The 22,994-nt window shown below is 41.4% G+C and overlaps 1 protein-coding gene across 1 annotated transcript in view; it reads left to right on the top strand.

Moving 5' to 3' along the window:
* Positions 1-22,994, top strand: part of HDGFL3 (HDGF like 3) — a 57,523-nt gene that overhangs the window by 23,741 nt on the left and 10,788 nt on the right. Inside the window, exons 2-5 of the mRNA XM_040414061.1 lie at positions 7,316-7,392; positions 8,971-9,109; positions 11,693-11,704; positions 12,953-13,111. Of these exons, the coding sequence (XP_040269995.1) occupies positions 7,316-7,392; positions 8,971-9,109; positions 11,693-11,704; positions 12,953-13,111 (387 nt within the window). The remainder of the gene's footprint in view (positions 1-7,315; positions 7,393-8,970; positions 9,110-11,692; positions 11,705-12,952; positions 13,112-22,994) is intronic.

Here is a 22,994-nt window from a genome sequence, read left to right as displayed (position 1 = left end):
TGACGGACAGGAATAACGGACGCGGATGAACAACGGTGCATTTTCCGAGTTTTCAACGGACCCATTGAAAGTCAATGGGTCCGCAGAAAATCACGGAAAACGGAACAACGGACACGGATGCACACAACGGTCGTGTGCATGAGGCCTTAACGGATGCCTCCATGGAGTTCCATTGTAAAAAAAAAAAAAAGCATACATTTTTTGCAGAACTCTGCAGGATGGGAAAGTGTAGTGTACCACATTTTTCCAACCTGCAAAGTCCAACCAAAAAACATGTAGGTTAACGTATCTTTTAATGTTTAGTTTTTACAATGGAGTTCTATCGTGACAGATGCTACAGTATGGCATCTGTCTCTGGAGTCTGTTAGCATATAAAAAAAAATTTAAGCCTAATGCACACGACTGTTGTGTGTTTTGCGGTCCGTAAAACACGGATGGCGTCCGTGTGCGTTCCGCAATTTGCGGAACGGCACGGACAGCCATTGATATAACTGCCTATTCTTGTCCACAAAATGGACAAGAATAGGACAGGTTATATTCTTTTTGCGGGGCCACGGAATGGAGCAACGAATGCGGACAGCACACGGAGTGCTGTCCGCATTTTTTTTGGCCCCATTCAAGTGAATGGGTCCACATTCGAACCGCAAAAACTGCGGCTTGAATGCGGACCAAAACAATGGTCGTGTGTATGAGGCCTTAAATGTATGAAAAAAACTTGATGTGAGCCCACCCTAACTGACAGGGAAGAAGCTGAACAGACTCCACTGACAAAAAAGTGCTGCTTATACAGGTGAAACTCTAGAAAAGTCCATTTATTTTAGTAATGCAAATTAATAGGAATTGCATTAATGCAACTTAAAATTAGAATTTTGTGAAAAGGTTCAATATTCTAGGCTCAAAGTGTCACACTCTAGTCAGCTAATTAATCCATACCCCCTGAGCAAAGGGTACCTCAAAATTTTGACTTTGGGGTTTTATAAACTGTAAGCCATAATCATCCAAATTATAACAAATAAAGGCTTGAAATATCTCACTTTGCATGTAATGAGTCTATCTCATATATTAGTTTCACCTTTTAAGTTGCATTACGGAAATAAATGAACTTTGCACAATATTAAAAAAAATTCGAGTTTCACCTGTAAGGATTTTTTGTCCGGTCTTTCAACAGAATCTGCAACAGAGGCTCCAAACGCAGCTATACTCCTCCTCAGGTAAAAATACTCCTCAAAAATGGTCAGAGGAATATTTTTACTCTTCTGGAAAAAACATAGTGCGACCTCTGGTGGCACGGACGCCCTCCGCTCGTGTGAATGAGCCCTTAGAATAATAATATAGGGGCCTGTCACAGATTGTTTTTGGAGTAAATGTGGTGCTGAGAATTGTGCAGGTCAAAGGCTTTTGAGGCAAAGCCAGAGGTGGATCAAATAAGTAACAAGTGTGAAAGAAAGATTAAAACTTCTGTCTTTTTAAATTCATTCCCTTGGCTCAGAGAACTGCATGAAAAACTTCACATGTGATTCCAGTAAAGTGGAGAGGAATTGAAATACAGTGGTCAAGACTTACTAAGTTTTCTGGTCTAAAGTCTGTCTAAAAAGTGGCGCAAAGTTGGCAGAACAAGTTTAAAAAAAAAATTCCGACTTGCTAGAAAAGGGCGCAGCTAGAAAAATCAGTCTCAAGCCTCATGCACACGGCCGTTTGGGTCCACATCCGAGATGCAGTTTTTTCGGCTCGGATGCGGACCCATTCACTTCAATGGGGCCGCAAAAGATGCGGACAGCACTTCGTGTGCTGTCCGCATCCGTTGCTCCGTTCTGTGGCCCCGCAAAAAAAAAAATAGAACATGTTCTATTGTCCGTTTAGCGGACAAGAATAGGCATTTCTACAATGGGCCGCCCGTTCCGCAAATTGCGGAAGGCACACGGACGGCTTCCGTTTTTTGCGGATTCACGGTTTGCGGACGGAACGGTCGTGTGCATGAGGCCTCAAAGTTAGGCTACTTTCACACCTGCGTTAGGTGCGGATCCGTCTGGTATCTGCACAGACGGATCCGCACCTATAATGCAAACGCTTGTATCCGTTCAGAACGGATCCGTTTGCATTACCATGAACAAAAAAAAAAAATGAAGATTTTTTCATGATAATGCAAACGGATCCGTTTTGACTTTACATTGAAAGTCAATGGGGGACGGATCCGTTTGAAAATTGAGCCATATGGTGTCAAATTCAAACGGATCCGTCCCCATTGACTTATATTGTAAGTCTGGACGGATCCGTTTGCCTCCGCATGGCCAGGCGGACACCAGAACGCTGCAAGCTGAGTTCAGGTGTCCGCCTGCTGAGCGGAGCGGAGGACAAACGCTGCCAGACTGATGCATTCTGAGCGGATCCGCATCCACTCAGAATGCATTAGGGCTGGACGGATCCGTTCGGGGCCGCTTGTGAGCCCCTTCAAACGGAACTCACAAGCGGAGTCCCGAACGCTAGTGTGAAAGTAGCCAAAGCCAACCAATAGTTTCAGAGAAAGGTTTCTATCCCTGCTCGACATTTATCCCTGTGATGAATCCGGTGCAGGTCTAGACAGCCAGTCTAAGCTTCCACCATCTACAGAATTAGGAAATCTTGTCCACAATGTATTCCAAATTTATAGAAATTCTTAAACAACAATATGGAAGCTTATGAATATTTATTGGGTATTCTGCTCCAACCCTCTAAGTTCGGGATCAGAAGCAATTTTGTGCCATTTTTACATGCATTTGAAATCTCAATGGAGAAAAAATCTTAAAGCTTGAATGACTCCTAAAATGCCACAGACCTAAACACTAGTGTAGTAATTGTAACTAACTTCAGGCCGCAGCATTTTAGCTTCTCAAAAAAGCCACAAAATAAATGGCCTCAGAATACTTAATTCAGCAGCTTGCTGACCAGTGACCTTCACTGCACACATCTACAAGCTCCATCCTATAGATGCATTTAGGGACTGTGCTATGACCCTTAGAGTCCTTTGTATGTAATTAAAGTTTAGGCCACGGTGACATGCAGCAGTGATGGCCAGTTCGCCGTGTTCGGCCGCGAACATATGCGGGCTGCCATCTTAACTCACAAGTCCGGCGATGCACAGGTAAGCCCTTACCTGTGCCTGTGCACGAGCCGGTCTGAAACAAATGCGGTCAGCAGGAGCAGGGAGTTCCGAGAACAGCCACCGGGGGCCTTCATCTGGCTGTTCTCGGAACTGCCTGCTCCCGGTGACTGCATTTGTTTTCAGACCGGCTCGTGGCACAGGTAAGGGCTTACCTGTGCATCGCCGGACTTGTGAGTTAAGATGGCAGCCCGCATGTGTTTGCGGCCGAACACAGCGAACTGGCCATCACTGACATGCAGTCCAAATTTCCAGTATAGCATGTGGATCCATTAAGTCCATAGGATATGTCAGCATCCGTTGCAAAACAGATCTGTAATTTCTGTCAAGGCTCCTGTAACAACTGGAGCCATGCTACTAGTGTCAACAGAGCCAAAATAAGGCTGATATTTTTTGTATAGATGGGAAATGCTTCTTACATAAATATGCAGAATGTGTAGCCCCAACACCACCCAGAATTTGAAGTTTGATTTCTGCATGGAACCATCTTATTCCTATTACTGCCCACCCATATGTAAAGGTGTAGCTATACTTTTCTATGTAGAAGCAAAAAGTCTTCATACTTTTCAATATCAATCCTATACCGCTGGACTATCCCATTAGGCCATTAATACTGTTAACCTCTTAATACTGTACTTCTGTTATTTTCCTTGTTTACTATATGGTAAAAATAACAAGATAATTGTATTCTATGGGTTGGTATGAATATAACAATACCAAATAAGTGCAAATGTTATAGTACCTTTGCATAATAAAGACTTTTTATTTATTTAAACATTTTATATCACCATGTTCTGAGAACTAATCACTTTTTTTTCCCCCATCAACATAGCCATATGAGGGCATGTTTTTTGTGGGACTGATAAACATTTTTATTGTTACTATTTTCTGGTACATAAATGCTCTGTTGTTTTTTGGTACTATTGATAAACTAAAACAATGAACTAAAATCTAATTTTTGGGGAGCAGGAGATATTTTTTTTATTAAAATGTATTACATTTTCTTCACTTTTTTTTTCTACTGGGGGACACCAGCATTTCTTTGATTATTTCCATTGCCTGCACTGTACTGACATAAACTTGTTAGCCGTGACAAAAGATACAAAGAAAAAGAGGAGGAGAAAAAGGGGTTAAACAGATTCTTTATGTAAGAAGGTGTGAAAACACCCCGAGGCGCACCAGTGATGGTTTCTACACAACAATGGTGAAAATACTAGTGGTCATATAAGATGCGTACTTTTGATATAAAAGTGGAGGGGAAGGCAGCTGAGGAAAAAACGTTAGTGGATACTAAAAGCTTGTGAATAGAAAAAGATCCAAAAAAGGAAAATGAAGGATATCGGTATGTACAAATGCGTATATATTCCTCTGAAAAGCGCCACGCCCATGATAAAAGTACTGAGTGTATAAATAAAATTCAAATAAAATAGTTATTTAAAATAAAAGGATTTCTCATAGTGTTTGGATGCAAACAATCATCTGTTATGATAGAATATAGCTATGAGGAGTGGGTAGAAATAATCATATGGTGTTACGGTCTGCAACAATTTAAATAATTAGATTTCCACTCACTTCACTGGGGGGTTGTCCACAGGTTAAACTCAAGACGCCCGTGACAATACCCCCCCGGCCAGGATCACTTAGTAGGTCTCAGAGATTGCAGTCAGCAGGACATACCAGGGCTTTAGTTCAATCTCTTTTAATGGTAATGCAGGCTCAACGCGTTTCGGGGTTCAAAATAAAGGTGACCCCTTCTTCAGGAGCAAATAACAATACAATAAACAGATACACTCACATATTTATAGTGGTGCTGGAGATGGTTTTCGTTCTCGTTGTTTCAAGCGGCTGCTTCTGGTTCTTGTGAACCGCATGAGGTTCCGCCCCGTGGAACGCATCGCCCCGGCGCCGGAAGTAAGTTGGTAACAACTTCCGGTCGCCGTGGAACGCATGGGGCCAGTTTAGGTGCCTATGGTACCGCATGCGGATATCTGGAGCGCACAACGTCGGCGCCGGAAGTCAGTTAAAATATTACTCACTTTTATTCATCTATTTGTATATTTAAGTACAATATTCGGTTAGGTTTTAGATAAAAAATCTTCTTCACTGCAGAATATAAAAGAATTCTTGGTAAATCAGATCCTTAATACCAATATGAACCCTTTTTCCCATTCTCCTATTTTTCTCCACAGTCCACGAAGGGACTAATATGTACTATAAGGGAATGTAAATCACTTGCCTTTTATCTGATTCTTGTAATGGAATGTTGATGTTTTTTCTTATATTTTTAAATTTTATATATTTGTTATCATGGGGAGATGTAGCTACGGGTCTTTTTTGATACCCGGGCTACGTCTCTAAATTATGTCACTCCTGATATGCGCTCCATCTTGGAACGCACAACTCTTCTCCCCGCATGAGTGACGAGGGCGGCCCCTTGCGCTTCATGTGATAGAGGAGAAGGCTGGGCCTCTTGCGCTCCACGACGACCGGAAGTCACTGTCAGCTGACTTCCGGCGCCGACGTTGTGCGCTCCAGATATCCGCATGCGGTACATAGGTACCTAAACAGGCCCCATGCGTTCCACGGCGACCGGAAGTTGTTACCAACTTACTTCCGGCGCCGGGGAGATGCGTTCCACGGGGCGGAACCTCATGCGGTTCACAAGAACCAGAAGCCGCCGCTTGAAACAACGAGCGCGAAAACCATCTCCAGCACCACTATAAATATGTGAGTGTATCTGTTTATTGTATTGTTATTTGCTCCTGAGGAAGGGGTCACCTTTATTTGAACCCTGAAACGCGTTGAGCCTGCATTACCATTAAAAGAGATTGAACTGAAGCCCTGGTATGTCCTGCTGACTGCAATCTCTGAGACCTACTAAGTGATCCTGGCCGGGGGGGTATTGTCACGGGCGTCTTGAGTTTAACCTGGGGACAACCCCCCAGTGAAGTGAGTGGAAATCGAATTATTTAAATTGTTGCAGACCATAACACCATATGATTATTTCTACCCACTCCTCATAGCCATATTCTATCATAACAGAGGATTGTTTGCATCCAAACACTATGAGAAATCCTTTTATTTTAAATAACTATTTTATTTGAATTTTTTTTATACACTCAGTACTTTTATCTTGGGCGTGGCGCTTTTCAGAGGAATATATACGCAGTTGTACATATCATTCGTTTTCCTTTTTTGGATCTTTTTCTATAAACTTGTTAGGTCATACCTCTGACATGACCTAATAGGCCTGGGAGTCTTTGTTACAACTTTGACTTAGGCCTCATGCACACGACCTTTCCGTTTTTTGCGGTCCGCAAATTGCGGATCCACAAAGCACGGAAGCCGCCCATGTGCCTTCCGCAATTTGCGGAATGGAACAGGCGGGCCATTGTAGAAATGCCTATTGTCCGCTAAACAGACAAGAATAGGACATGTTATATTTTTTTGCGGGGCTACATAACGGAACAACGGATGCGGACTGCACACGGAGTGCTGTCGGCATCTTTTGCAGCCCCATTGAAGTGAATGGGTCCGCATCCGAGCCGCAAAAACCCGCGGCTCGGATGCAGACCAGAACAACGGTCGTGTGCATGAGGCCTTAGCCAAAGACTGACAGAGGGCCCCACCCCCCTTGGTCAACATTCTTAAAGTCAGCAGGCACTACTGACTGTGGTATCTAAGGGTTTAACACAATCATGGACCATTTTTTTTTTTTATATTCTCCAATTGATGTTTAAGGCTGTTAGCAACAGTGTTGGCATTGGGATTGCAGCATGCATAGTACTGCCATCTTCTTCTGAAGCTCCACTGTAAAAAGGTGGAGCATCAGTAGAAGTCCCCCCAATATTTGTATGACAATCTGTTTTCTCCACACCTCCCTCTCCTTTCTATGTTAGGATGTCCTATTTTGCGCCCAGTCCAATCCATCTTGTACTCCTTCCCTACCCTTTACTTCTACCTGTTCTCGTGGGACAACATGACAAGTCATTCATTACCTTGAAAGCCGTGCCTGTGTTTGGTTTTATTGTGACTAGCTCACACATACTTGGTTTCCTACTACAGGATGTGGGATGATGCAATTATGAAACCTTTATTTGTTTTACTAAATTTTTTAAAAAATGCAATAATTTGAAAAAGATAAAACATGAATAAATCAACACTTATTAATGTTTCCAGATTGATGAGCTGCCAGAAGGGGCTGTGAAACCACCTGCAAACAAATTTCCAATCTTCTTCTTTGGCACCCATGAAACGTAGGTTTTTTATTTCTTCCTGATTATTTTAGTTTATGTAAAAGATATTGTTAATTATATACAGACCATTACCATGTGTTTATACATATACATGTAATAAAATGTCAGGTAGTGACTAGTGGAGACTTAATGTATTTTTTGCCCTATAAGATGCACCTTTGCCCATAAGCCCCCTCACTGGTTTTAGAGGAGGAGAATAAGAAAAATATTTTTCATTAGACCTCAACTAAGAGCCCCAATCAGACCCCAAATGTTAATCAGACCTCAGATCAGAGCCCCAATCAGACTTCAGCTCAGAGCCCCAATGTTCATCAGACTTTTGGTCAGACCCGATGTGAAAAAGAACCCCATTCAGACCTCCTCTCAGAGCCTTAATATGAATAAAACCCCTCCATTCAGACCCGCTTTGTGAATGACCCCCAAGCAGACCTTAGATCAAAGCCCCAATATGAATGACACCCCCCCTCCCCCAAGAAGACTTCAGATCAGAGGCCCAATGTGAATGACCCTCAAACAGACCTCAGATCAGACTCCCATGCTCAGAGCAGACAAAAAAAAAGTCAGCACTGTCGCCACTCCTGACATCCACGCTCTTCTTGTGATGTGACTCGATGCCGAACAGTGTGAGGTCAAAGACATCCAACGTCCTCATCCTGTGCGCAGTCACAGCACAGAGAGTGGCCGAGGAAAACCAGGAAGCGGTGAGTACAGAGCCAGGGGAGCGCTGAATTTACCACTTCCCGGTCCTCCTGTACCAATGAGTGGTTCCATAATGATAGTGCTCATTAGTATTCGCCCCATAAGACGAACTGACATTTTCCCCCCAATTTGGGGGGAAAAATTCATCTAATAGGGTAAAAAAATACAGTAAATCATTTGGTAAACCGTTACTTTAATTAGCACAAAAGTCGTTTGAACACAGATGGTTTCAGATTTGAACTCTGCATCATGGAGTGAAAAGAAGTAATGTGTTGCTTTTTGCCACGATGTAAGTACGGTAGTTTTCCAATTTATTGCACTTTTTAGCACTTTTTAAAGCCCATAAACCTGCGCACCAGATCTTTGTCGCTCTGTCTGTGTCTCTTCTGTGGTCTTCCGGTCCCCATCCTTAAACTTTCGGATGGACAGGGTCATGGTTGGACAGGGCTGCAGCCAATCATTGACCTCAGTGGGGACTTGTCCACAAACAGCATGTTACTGCTGGGTCATGTGACACATGGGGACACCTTACATAGGGACTCTCCCTATCACAGCTCAGGAGGCAGTTGAAGGATGAAACTGAGCATGTACGGCCATGTCAGCGAGCCAGACAATGAAATTTAGAAAAACAGCAGGTGGCACTATACAGATACATTTTATTGAATAACTCAATGGCTAATCTAAACTTTTAATTACATGCAATTACAAAAGTATTCAGATCCAGGTGCTGGTTTGAAAACTGTAGAATATTTTTCATGGGACAACTCCTTTTAGTGGTTATATTCAGACAAGAAAACATAAAAAAGTTGGGGAATAATTGGGGGAATAATCTATGGATCCACTATATCTAAGACATTCTTAATCTTTTCCTTATTTTAGTGCATTTTTGGGACCCAAAGATCTGTTCCCTTACAAGGAATTTAAAGACAAGTTTGGAAAGTCAAACAAGCGGAAAGGATTCAATGAAGGATTGTGGGAAATAGAAAACAACCCTGGAGTCAAATTTACTGGATACCAGGTGCGCAGAATACTGCCAGTGAAAATGACTGCTGAGACCCGTGTAGTGTTCATAGTAGAAGGGAAAGATATAATTACTGTATGGAAATATAATGCAGTTCATATAATCACAGCATGCTATGCCCATAATACTATATTAGACTGCTGTATATATTCCATAGTATTGCATTCCCAAATAGGTCAAAGAAAGAGAATTTTATTCACTCATTGCAACGTTTCAGTCTGCTTGCTGGGTCTCTTTATAAGCAGTATCTGATCGGTGGGGGTCGGACACCCACCAATCAGCTGTTTGAGATGGCATTGGTGCTTCTGTGAGCGTCACAGCCATCTCCTTGCTTACCAAACACAGCGCCGTACATTGTACAATGGGGCTAAGCTGCTCCCAGCCTAGGCCATGTGACAGATGAACATGTCACTTGGCCTACGAAAACCTGAGTGAAAGCCGCGGCGCTCACAGGAGTTCGGGTGCCTTCTCTTCATACAGTTGATCGGCGGTCCCAGGTGTTGGACCCCCACTGATTAGATACTGATGACCTAACCTGAGGATAGGTCATCTATAAAAATCTTGTAAAACCCTTTTAAAGGCATTTTCGTTAATGACATCATTACAATGAATTTAATATAAATTACAGTAAATAGATATTGTGCAGAGTGTATTTGATCGGTATCGATATATAGGGTGGGCCATTTATATGGATACACCTTAATAAAATGGGAATGGTTGGTGATATTAACTTCCTGTTTGTGGCACATTAGTATATGTGAGGGGGGAAACTTTTCAAGATGGGTGGTGACCATGGCGGCCATTTTGAAGTCGGCCATTTTGAATCCAACTTTTGTTTTTTCAATAGGAAGAGGGTCATGTGACACATCAAACTTATTGGGAATTTCACAAGAAAAACAATGGTGTGCTTGGTTTTAACGTAACTTTATTCTTTCATGAGTTATTTACAAGTTTCTGACCAATTATAAAATGTGTTCAATGTGCTGCCCATTGTGTTGGATTGTCAATGCAACCCTCTTCTCCCACTCTTCACACACTGATAGCAACACCGCAGGAGAAATGCTAGCACAGGCTTCCAGTATCCGTAGTTTCAGCTGCTGCACATCTCGTATCTTCACAGCATAGACGATTGCCTTCAGATGATACGAGATGTGCAGCACCTGAAACTACGGATACTGGAAGCCTGTGCTAGCATTTCTCCTGCACATTGAACACATTTTGTAAGTGGTCAGAAACTTGTAAATAACTCATGAAAGAATAAAGTTACGTTAAAACCAAGCACACCATTGTTTTTCTTGTGAAATTCCCAATAAGTTTGATGTGTCAAATGACCCTCTTCCTATTGAAAAAACAAAAGTTGGATTCAAAATGGCCGACTTCAAAATGGCCACCATGGTCACCACCCATCTTGAAAAGTTTCCCCCCTCACATATACTAATGTGCCACAAACAGGAAGTTAATATCACCAATCATTCCCATTTTATTAAGGTGTATCCATATAAATGGCCCACCCTTTATAATGTACATTACCAAGCTATGAATGGATGTATAATTAATTTTGATGCTGTCATTAAAGAGGTTGCCTCACTTCATCAGATGGCATTTATCATGTAGGGAAAGTTAATACAAGGCACTTAGGCTACTTTCACACCATCGTTTTTGCTGAATCCGTCATGGATCAGCAAAAAAGTTTCCGTCTAGATAATACAACCGTCTGCATCCGTTATAAACGGATTGGTTATATTATCTTTAACATAGACGGATCTGTCTCTAAAACCATTGTAAGTCAATGGGGGACAGATCCGTTTTGTTTTATTTCAGAAAACAGATCCATCTCCATTGACTTACATTGTTAGTCATGATCCGTCTTGCTCCACATCCCAGGACGCACTAAAAAATGCTGCTTGCAGTTCAGTTTTGTCCCCATTGACAATGAATGGGGACAAAACTGAAGTGTTTTCCTCGCTATTGAGACCCTATGACGGATCTCAATAGTGGAAAGGGAAAGCACTGATATGAAAGTAGCCTTACTAATGTATTGTGATTGTCCATATTGTCTCCTTCGCTGGCTCTTTGATCAGCTTATTTTTTGGAACTCCCATAGAAGGAAATGGAGAGCACGCCGTGTATGTGCAGTGTGATCTACTTCACTTTGTGGGCCCTGTTATAGAGATAGGTGCGGGTTCAAAATATGCCACCAGTGTGTGAGATGGACCAACCCTTTTAATGTATACAGTCATCTAGACTAAATGTAAAAACTATTTGTTTAGTTAATCTATCTGCAATATCCAGAACTCATGTAAATGTATTAGTGAGAGTTTCTGTATGATGTAATCGGACACCTATTAGCGCAGGTGGTTTTATGGCGATTATTACTCTATGTAGGACATTCCAGGGTTCACCTTGCTGATAAACAGTGAGATAGAAGGTATGTGGTGTCATATGAAGATCAGAAGTTTTAAGATCATTTACAAAAGAAAAAATAACATCCAAGTCTATTTGCAGTAGAATTTTTATGAAAAGTAAAATAGTAAATTGTAAAAACAAGTATGTAAAGAAAACTTTTATTTTTTTCCACAGATGCATCTGAAGGTGAGCACCGTGAACTACATGAATCAATACAACGGTACAATGGAGACAAGACTTTTACTGTGGAGAAAGTTCTAGAAAGCTTTGCATTAAGATTAAGTAGGTGCAGGTGGGAACACATGCAGAACGAGGTCTGCCTGATGCTTATAGAATTGAAATATACAACTACTGGCTTGGTAAAGCTGCTTTAAACATACCTAGAGTGATGGTCATGCAGGTTGCAAGACTGAGAAATTGCAGTTTGGTGATAAACCCTCAGTTGCCCAGTTGGTGGTCCCTTTCTGTTGTGTCCTAATTTCTGCATTGAACACTTCCCAGCCCCTCTCCTTAACAGCTCTAGTGGTCTCCTGATTAGACGCTTAAGCTGTCACTCGGATCAGAGATGAGAGGCTGTGAAAGATTCAGTGCATGGAGCACAGGACACTGAACATGAAGGAACCACTTAGAGGATGAAAACTGTGATTTCTCGATTATGCCACTTGCATGGCCATCAATCTAGGTGTAGATCATTTGCTCTCCCCATTACCTATATATTGCTCTCAGCAGTTTTGAGGGACCAAAGTTGCTGACAGAGGGCTCAAAACTGCTGACAGACTCCCTCTAAAGAGGACCTGTCACCACTCCTAACACGCCTGTGTTAATAACTTCATGCATTCCCAATGTAATAACAATTATGGAGCATCTATTCTTATGGTTCTATGTTGTGCCTTTCCTTTATTATTTCTACAAGAAGTTAAAACTGAATTGCTAACAGTCTGCAGTAAGGGTACAGAGGGGTGTTAACCAGTTTGGGGGGTGTCCCTGCACAGTCTGATACTAGCAGCACTGATTGATTAGGGTCAGACTGTGCAGGGACATACCTCCAGCTGGTAACACACTTCTGTACCCTTACTGCAGACTGCTAGCAATTCATTCATAATGTCTTGTAGAAATAATAAAGGAATGGCACAACACAGAGCCATAAGAATAGATGCTCGAGAATTATTATTACATGGGGAATGCATGTAGATATTAACACAGGCATGTCAGGAGTGGTGACAGGTCCTCTTTAAAACATCCTTTTCACCTTGAAACTTATACTAAGTAATAATAAATAAAAATATTTCTATTCAGTCATCTAAGGTGAAATTTTGCAAGTAGGGCATAATAGGGTCCTGGAAGTGTTCTTCCTTTCACTGTGACTTGGCATCATAAATGTTAGTGTGCTCTTCGTCTTAATCATTTCTTATGGACATTTTTTTCATTGTCTAGGCAATTCAACAGCAGAGCTCCTCGGAAACTGAAGGAGATGGAGGAAATGCTGCAGATGGCAGCAGCGAAGAAGAAGGGGATCAGGTGGAAGAGGATGGAAAAGGCAAAAGGAAGAATGAGAAAGCAGGCTCCAAGAGGAAGAAGTCAAACACTTCAAAGGTTTATCTGTTTATCTAGATTTTATCCTTAAAGGGTTTCTGTAGCTTTTTCTTACTGATCACGGGGGGTGCGACTCCTGGGACCCCTGCCGATCAGCTGTTTGAAAAGGCAGCGGCACTGGCATTAGCGTCGCAGCCTTCTCACTGTTTCTTTCAGGGCAGTGACTTCATGACTAGTATCATTGGCCTGGGCACGGCTAAGCCCTATTGAAGTTAATGGGGCTTAGCCGCTTCCAGCCCAGTGATACTAGTTGTGGCGTCACTGGGCCTGCAGGAAACAGCGAGAAGGCCACAGCGCTACTGCCAGTGCTGCTGCCTTCTCAAACAGCTGATCGGCAGGGGTCCCAGGAGTCGAGAAAAGCTACAAAACCCCTTTAAGATTTGCACTTTTAACCATCTGTAAATTTAAAAATAGAAGTAAATTAAGAGAAAGGAAAAGAAGATGTGGATAGGTGATGCGAACAATAAATTTAAATATAACTTTAATTAATATGTATTAAAGGGGTACTCGGAAGGATTTTAAATGGTCGTCAGCAATTTGTCCTAGTATATGAACAGGACTGGTTGCTTCCACTTGCACTAACTGCCTAGGGGGATGAGGGAGCGGGCCACACTACACTGCTATACAATAGATGATAATGATGTGAAGCAGCCTGACAGGAAAACTCACCAATATGTAGTATATAAAAAGGGACAGAGTGATGTGTGTAGTGAGACCTCAACCCCCCTCTAGGCAGCCCTACATGTGGTGGTAACCAGTTCTGCTCACATTCTAGGACAGGTTGTTGGTGGCCATTTTACATCATTCCCAGAGAACCCCTTTAAAATATGTGTCCACTTTAAAATTCTCATAATCACTGGCAGAGATATGGGTGCCATAGACTTTTATATAGCTTCTTATTATCAATGTATGGCACATGTGTGAGGATCCCCTGCAAGGATATTCCTGTATTGTGTTGATTTGTCCCTCCCCCTGAAGAAGCAGAGAATCTCTCAGCGACACATGCAGATATCCCGATATAGAAGTAGGTAGAGAAACAATACACATATTAAAAGTTATATTTTAATTGAAATACTTCTGTGCTAATCAATACAAAAGTATTATGGTTACCTTAATTGGCTAACCAGCAGAAATATTGCAAGGCTCCTTCTGCAGGCAAAATTACAAATGGAAGACTGAGAATCAGGCATACGGTTTAGAGGATGTTACAACAAGACAGGTACATGAGGAGAAGAAGAATTAAAATAAGACAGAGCAATGAAAGTGGTTTTGTTATGAGTGAACAAGGTCAGCAGAGACAATGAGTATATAGATTAGTAAGTGGGAGCCCAGCTGAGGGACTTGTGAATTTTGTTCATGAAGGGGCTCATAAATCCAGGTGTTAAATTTTGTCTTTGGGTCAATGATTGGAATGTAGTCATCATCTTAAATTCCCAATATTTCCTGGCCCTATCATTCCTAAAATTTGTTGTTAGGGATGAGCGAATAAAACTTTGTTAGAATACTGTACGGAGAGAGTGCTCCATACAGTATTAGAATGTATTGGCTCCTATGAGCCGAAGTTATTACTTCACGAAGCCTTGCAAGACTTCAGGTAATAAATTCAGAAATGAATTTCTACTGTAAAAAACCTTTTACCGAACTCGGGTTCGGTTCCAAGGTACCACTTGGACCAAAAACCGAGTTCGGTAAAAGGTTTTTAACAGTAGAAATTATTACTCCCAGAGAGTGCAGGAGCTGTCGGGTCTTCCACAGACCTCAATCAGCCCTGCACTGAGGCTGTACAGCGCTGTATTATGCTGTACAGCCTCTTTGGGAGTGTATTTCCCCTGTAACTGGGGCTACTACGTGTCACGGATGTTGTAGGGGAGAACACCAAAGGGCAACAAGAAGGAAGGGAAAAGACACTAGGCCTCACGGCTAGGGAAGGAAAAGTGTCATCACCTATAAAACCCTGCTCCTGGCCCTAACTCCTATCCGTATGGGCACCTCTCGATGGTAGAGATTCCCATACACAGGAACCTAGAAAACCCTGGTGGCCCTCAGTTGCCCTAATAGTAATCACCGGGCAGAGACAACCCGCTCCTTCCCTGGTGAAGGAACCAGCGTCTCGCTGAGGCCTAGTAAGCAACAAAGGTGGGGGGGGGAATACAAAACACAACAAGCGGAACACTTAACTTCTGAGGATGATGGACAAACAGGACTTCACCATGAACCACACTCCAGCTCTTCCAAAAACCAAATGAAGCTATCCAGAGCAAGGACTGATGGGTAAAGTCAGACTAAATAGGGGGAGGTGAAGGTCACATGATCCACACCTGAAAAGGGGGTGTGGACATACCAGCAACACACAGACAAAGTGAAACCAAAAGAGGCTGTCAGATAACTAATGTGCAGATATTCTTTCAGACCTTCTCAAACCTGTCACCGGCGTGACACTACATCAGCCCCAGTTACAGGAGAAATCAATAGTGAAAGAAAAAAAAAAGTGAAGTTAAATGTCCCCCAGAGGTCATGTATGAACTTATGGGAGACGCAAAGTGTAAAATAAAAAAAGAATAAATAAAGTTTAAAAAAAAAAAATAGACATATTTGGTATTACCGCGTCCGTGACTGCCGGCTCTATAAATATATGACATAAAAAAATAATAATAATAACTATGTCAAAATACGCCATTTTTGTCACCTTACATCACTAAAAGTGCAACACCAAGTTATCAAAAAGGTGTATGTCCCACAAAATGGTACCAATAAAACCATCACCTCATCCCGCAAAAAAAGAGCCCCTACATAAGAAAATCGCTCAAAAAATTTAAAAAACTATAGCTCTCAGAACATGGAGACATTAAAACATCATTTTTTGCTTCAAAAATGCTATTATTGTGTAAAACGTAAATATATAAGAAAAAGTATACATATTAAGTATTGCTACGTCCGTAACGATCTGCTCTATAAAAATGTCGCGTGACTTAACCCCTCAGGTGAACACTGTAAAAATAAATAAATAAAAACTGTGCTAAAACAACCAATTTTTTGGTCACCTTGCCCCATAAAGTGTAATAAGGAATGATCCAAAAATCACATGTACCCAAAAATGGTACCAATAAAAACATCAACTCTTCCTGCAAAAAAGGAGTCCCTGCACAAGACGATTGGCAGAAAAATAAATAAAAAATGGCGTTCAGAAAATGGATACACAAAAACAATTTATTTTTCAAAAATGCCTTTTTATGTAAAACTGAAACAAACAAAGTAGACATATTTGATATCATTGCGTCCGTAATAACCTGCTCTATAAAAATAGCACATGATCTATCTACCCTGTCAGATGAATGTTGTAAAAAATAAAAACAGTGCCAAAACATCAATTTTTTTGTTACCTTGCCTCACAAAAAACGTAATATAGAGCAATAAAAAATCATATGTACCCCAAAATAGTACCAATAAAACTGGCACCTTATCCCGTAGTTTCCAAAATGTGGTCACTTTTTTGAGTTTCTACTGTAGGGGTGCATCAGGGGGGCTTCAAATGGGACATGGCATCTAAAAACCAGTTAAGCTAAATTTGCCTTCCAAAAACCATATGGCGTTCCCTTCCTTCTGCGCTTTGCCGTGTGCCCGTACAGCAGTTTACGATCATATGTGGGGTGTTTCTGTAAACCGCAGAATCAGGGTAATAAATATTGAGTTTTATTTGGCTGTTAACCCTTGCTTTGCTACTGGAAAAAATGGATTAAAATGTAAAATCTGCCAAAAAAGTGAAATTCTGAAATTCCATCTCCATTTTCCATCAATTCTTGCGGAACACCTAAGGCCCCTTTCACACAAGCGAGTTTTCCGCGTGGGTGCAATGCGTGACGTGAACGCATAGCACCCGCACTGAATCCTGACCCATTCATTTCAATGGGTCTGTGTGCATGAGCAGACAAAACTGACTAAACTTGCTTGCAAAATAGTGTGAGTTTCACTGAATGCATCCGGACCTAATCCGTCAAGTGAAAGAGGCCTAAAGGGTTAAGAAAGTTTGTAAAATCAGTTTTGTATACCTTGAGTGGTGTAGTTTCTAAAATGGGGTCATTTTTGGGTGGTTTCTATTATGTAAGCCCCACAAAGTGACTTCAGACCTGAACTGGTTTTTAAAAAGTGGGTTTTGGAAATTTTCCTAAAAATTTCAAGATTTGCTTCCATACTTCTAAGGCCTCTTTCACACGAGCGTGTCCGGATAAGGTCCGGATGCGTCCCGGTGCATTGCGGCAAACCCGCGCGAGTAGGTACGCAATTGCAGTCAGTTTTTACTGCGATTGCGTTCCGATGTTCAGTTTTTATCGCGCGGGTGCAATGTGTTTTGCACGCGCGTGATAAAAAACCGACTGTGGTACCCAGACCCGAACTTCTTCACAGAAGTTCAGGTTTGGGTTAGTTGTAGTGTAGATTGTATTATTTCCCCTTATAACATGGTTATAAGGGAAAATAATAGCATTCTGAATACAGAATGCATAGTACAATAGGGCTGGAGGGGTTAAAAAAATAAATAATTTAACTCACCTTAATCCACTTGTTCACGTAGCCGGCATCTCTTCTGTCTTCATCTTTGAGGAATAGGACCTTTGATGACGTCACTGCGCTCATCACATGGTCCATCACATGATCTTTTACCATGGTGATGGATCATGTGACGGACCATGCGATGAACGTAGTGACGTCATCAAAGGTCCTATTCCTCACAAAAGAAGACAGAAGAGATGCCGGCTGCGCGAACAAGTCGATTAAGGTGAGTTAAATTATTTTTAATTTTTTTTTTAACCCCTCCAGCCCTATTGTACTATGCATTCTGTATTCAGAATGTTATTATTTTCCCTTATAACCATGTTATAAGGGGAAATAATAAAGATCGGGTCCCCATCCCGATCGTCTCCTAGCAACCATGCGTAAAAATCACACCGCATCCGCACTTGCTTGCGGATGCTTGCGATTTTCACGCAGCCCCATTCATTTCTATGGGGCCTGCGTTGCGTGAAAAACGCACAAAATAGAGCATGCTGCGATTTTCACGCAACGCACAAGTGATGCATGAAAATCACCGCTCATGTGCACAGCCCCATAGAAATTAATGGGTCCGGATTCAGTGCGGGTGCAATGCGTTCACCTCACGCATTGCACCCGCGCGGGAAAACTCGCCCGTGTGAAAGGGGCCTAAGCCTTCTAACGTCCCCAAAAAATAAAATGTCATTTTCAAAATGATCCAAACATGGACATATGGGGAATGTAAAGTAATTACTATTTTTTGAAGGTATTAATATCTATCATAAAAGTAGAAATTGAAATGGGTAAATTTGGTATTTTTTTATGAATAAAAATGTTTTTTTTTTTACTTATTTTTACCACTGTCATGAAGTACAATATGTGACGAGAAAACAATCTCAGAATGGCCTGTATAAGTAAAAGCGTTTTAATGTTATCACCACATAAAGTGACACATGTCAGATTTGCAAAAAATGGCCTGGGCAGGAAGGTGAAAACAGGCCCGGGGTTGAAGGGGTTAAAAAGTGAGTTTTTGAAATTTTCTTCAAAATTTTAAGAATTGCTTCAAAAATTCTAAGCCTTCTAACGTCTTAAAAAAATAAAATGACATTTACAAAATGATGCCAACATAAAGTAGACATATGGGGAATGTTAAGTAATAAATATTTTATGAGGTATCACTTTTTGTTTTAAAAGCAGAGAGATTCAAATTTAGAAAACAGGGAATTTTTCCAAATTTTCGTTAACTTTTGGATTTTTTTTATAAATAAAGGTAAAACATATTGACTGAAATTTATCACTAAAATGAAGTACAATGTGTCACGAGAAAACAATCTCAGAATGGCTTGGATAAGTAAAAGCGTTCCAAAGTTATTACCACATAAAGTGACACATGTCAGATTAGCAAAATTAGGCCTGGCCAGGAAGGGGGTAAATGGCCGGTCTAGAAGTGGTTAAAGTGTAACCGTCATTTTTTTATTTTTGTAATGTATAGAAACAGTGATGCTGACCATTTTTGTAATATACTTTAATTACTGAAATCCTACATTTCTATTAAAAATAGTGACCCATTTTGAGCCTCAGTAACGCTCCTATGTCTTCTGTTTACATAACACAGTCAGTGTTGAGCAAGTCTCCACAGTTATGTAAAAAGAAGACAGAGGAGCGTTGCTAAGGCTCAAAATGGGCCACTTTAGAGCTATTTTGCTAATAGAAATGTATGATTTAAGTAATTAACCCCTTAACGCCCAGCACCCGCTCCTGAGGTGAGCGGGCGCCATAGCCGTGGGTGGCCACCTGCTTCTTATAGCAGACACCTACGGCTCATGTCCGCAACCGGCAGTAATGCAGATCACGGACATTTAACCCCTCAGATGCCATGGTCAATCCTGATCACGGCATCTGAGCGCGTGAAACACCGGAAGGTCGTGCTTCTGTTGATGCTCCGGCTCCCCCGTGCGGTGATCGGAGGAGCCGGAGCGTGTGTAAAGCAGCTGCTAATCTTTGTGAATGACAGGAGGCTGCATCATAGTATTTCCTCTGGAGCCCTTGCCTGTAATAGGGCTCCATAGGAAAGTAGTAAAATCATCATAGATTCCAATGCAAGTGCATTGGAGTCTATGATAATAGCAATCTAAATGATTGTATGTTATAGTTCCCTATGGGATAAAGTTTAAAAAAAGAAAAAGAAGAAAGTTTTTAAAAATGAAAAAATAAAAACATAAAAATTTAAATCACCCCCCTTTTCCTAAAATAAAAATAAAAGAACAAATACGGCGATACCTTATATGTATAGTTTTTCTTGCGTTTTGATTAAATTAAAAAGTGGGGAAAAAATCAGTTTTATTTTTTTGTCGATACTATTCTGGGGTATGTATTGATACTATTCTGGGGTGTGTATGACTTTTTCATCACTTTTAATGTATTTTTTTTGTAGAAAATGAAGCGACCAATAACGGCGAATCGGCCATTTGGACGCTTTTTTCCGTTTGCAGTCCAAATGGCCGATTCGCCATTATTGGTCGCTTCATTTTCTACAAAAAAAATACATTAAAAGTGATGAAAAAGTCATACACACCCCAGAATAGTATCAATAAAAAGTTCAGATCGCCCCGCAATAAATGTGTCCCCATAAAGCTCCGTACACATAATTACAAAAAAGTTATAGGGGTTAAAATATGGCGACAAAAAAAATAAAACTGATTTTTTTTCTCACTTTTTAATTTAATCAAAACGCAAAAAAAAACTATACATATAAGGTATCGCCGGATTCGTACTGACCTGTAGAATGAAAGTAACCGGTCAGTTTTATAGTACATCGAATGTCGTAAATAAAAAAAAAACTAAAACTGTGGTGGAATATTTTTTTTTTTTTTTTTTTTTGCAATTTCAACCCATTTGGAATTTTTTTCCCGCTTCCCACTACATAATATGCAAAAAACAAGCCCTGATATGGCTATGTGAACAGACAAATAAAAAAGTTATGGCTCTGGGAAGGCAGGGAGCGCAAAACGTTACCCCCCCCCCCCCCCCCCCCCCAAAATAAATCCTCCGGGCCTGAAAGGGTTAAAGTATATTACAAAAATGGTCAGTGTCACTGCCCCTACACATTACAAAATTACTAAAATAAAAAAAAAGAATGACAGTTACACTTTAAGCATTATTTTTAATCTTTTTGCTGCCTGGATGATTTTTTATTTGTTTTTACAAACACAAATTAACCCCTTCCTGACAACCTCGCGTACGTTTAAGTCAGCGGTCGAGTGCGGCAGGCAGCATAGTCACCGGGTGCCTGCTGTTTTAAACAGCAGGCACCCGGGACTAAGGTATGCGATCAATTTAATAACATCGATCGCATACATTTACCCCTCAGATGCCGTGGTCAAATGTAACCACGGCATCCGGTAGGTCAGAAACTGGGAGCGTGCGCTCCCGACCTTGCGCCGGCTCCCCCTAGCGAGCATTGCGGGAGCTGGAGTGTGTGTGCAGCAGCCTCTGTACTCCTGAGTGATACGAGGCTGACGCACACTAGTTCCAAAAAAAATTCTGGGGTCATTTATGAAGACTGGCGTTTTAGATGCCCTTTGTGCAGGCCATAAGCTACTTTCACTCCTGCGCTTTCACTTTCCGCTATTGAGATCCATCATATCACATCCGTCCATGAGTGGGGAAAAGTCACAGATTACGGCACAATTACCCTTTGCACCACAATCTCCACCAGATATATGCCAAAAATTGGCATATATCTGATAATGAATAATTACCTTAGTGTAATTGTAATAGACCCCAAACTAATGATTACTTGTTATAGTTCCCTATGGGAACTGTTAAAAGGTATAAAAAAAGTTTTTAAAAATATTTAAAAAAAGAAAAAATCACCCCCCTTTACCAAAAAAAACCATTAACAGTTAAAAAAAATAAACCTCAAAACGTCCATACTTGTAAAGTATAAAAATATTTTTACCGTACAGTCACTTCACCTCCCACACTTCTCGGTGGCTAAACCCTCAAAAATGCCCTAGGAAGCCCTGAATAAAGTTGTCAAGCTGAGTCCCGTTGCGTTTCCCCATTAGTGATAGCAATGGTTCATCAGAGGACTAAGAGACTATCAGATAAAATCACAGATAATGGCTACCAAAGATGATGTAGGCGCAGATGTATGCCCAAAAAGCTCCCTCTTTTATACTTGATTTATTACCGGTGTTTGAAAATGGCACTCCCGCTCTAAGGGGCGTGTCATACCAAAGGAGATGAAAACTCTGCCCTATTTCCGGTAAATGGAACGCATATGCTTTCCAAAATGATAAGATATGAATGTAACTATCTAGTTAGTTCAAAAATCTCTTCAATGAGAGCCGATATAGATAGATGGCAAGTAAATAAAACCAGCCTTACAAAGGAAGAAGCGAAACTCCGCACATAAACCGGAGAGGAGGGCAAGTTCAGGTGAATGGACCGCACTTCCGGTCCGTGAAGCGCACAGGAGGGCAACTTCCGGGGATTGGACCGCACTTCCGGTCCGTGAAGCGCACAGGGGAGCGCTATGGACCGCCGCATGTAAGAGATTAGATTGCCACAAGCTTTCCAATTATTATTGGAGCTGTTCTATCTCCATACATGGCGAAAAATAACAGGAAGAGTTGCGCATAAATGCTAAATAACTAGTGTGACGGACCGCTTGGCACCCCGACTGGGTGCCTCTGCCAATCAATGCTTCCTAGTGCTCACAGGGACTTCCAAGCACTCCACCGGACACCATCAGCATTGTAGTCCCCACTTCCAGCTTTACAGCTTGGCTGGGGTCTCGCTGTCCTCCACCCACCCTGGGCCCAAGGATCCAGCTTCCAGTGGGTAGAACCGTTGTTGTAATCCCAGGGGAGTATAATACTGATAGCAATCCCCAGAGTAAATATAGCTGTTCCCCCCAAACATGAGATGAGACACTTATGTTGAGGGTGAAACAAATCAAGAACTCTCTTTATTGAAGACCAACTCAGTATATATACAGTTCAAGAAGTCTAACAACATAACTCAATCAAACATGAACAGCATGCAAACAGACATCCCTTCCCCAGTGTCTTAATGAAAGAATAGGGAGAGAGGAGACACATGTGATGGGATTATCTCCTGAGTGTATCATAGGGTGATTTACTCCGCTACACCGGAGTCGGCTACTCCTAGAGTCAGCTATCTTAATCCCATCACTAACACAATAGAACAAAGGGACAAATAAACTAACACATTCATTGGGAGTCTCAGTGCAGAGTTAACCCTTTTTGTGTTGCGGGATTCACACTCTGCACCTTTAATGGACAATAGGAAAGATGTGGCCTATAATTCCACACATAAATCAGGGTTAATA

The sequence above is a fragment of the Bufo bufo genome, chromosome 1 (genome assembly GCF_905171765.1).
Source record: "Bufo bufo chromosome 1, aBufBuf1.1, whole genome shotgun sequence".
Taxonomy (NCBI): domain Eukaryota; kingdom Metazoa; phylum Chordata; class Amphibia; order Anura; family Bufonidae; genus Bufo; species Bufo bufo.
This window is presented reverse-complemented; position numbering and strand designations above follow the sequence as displayed.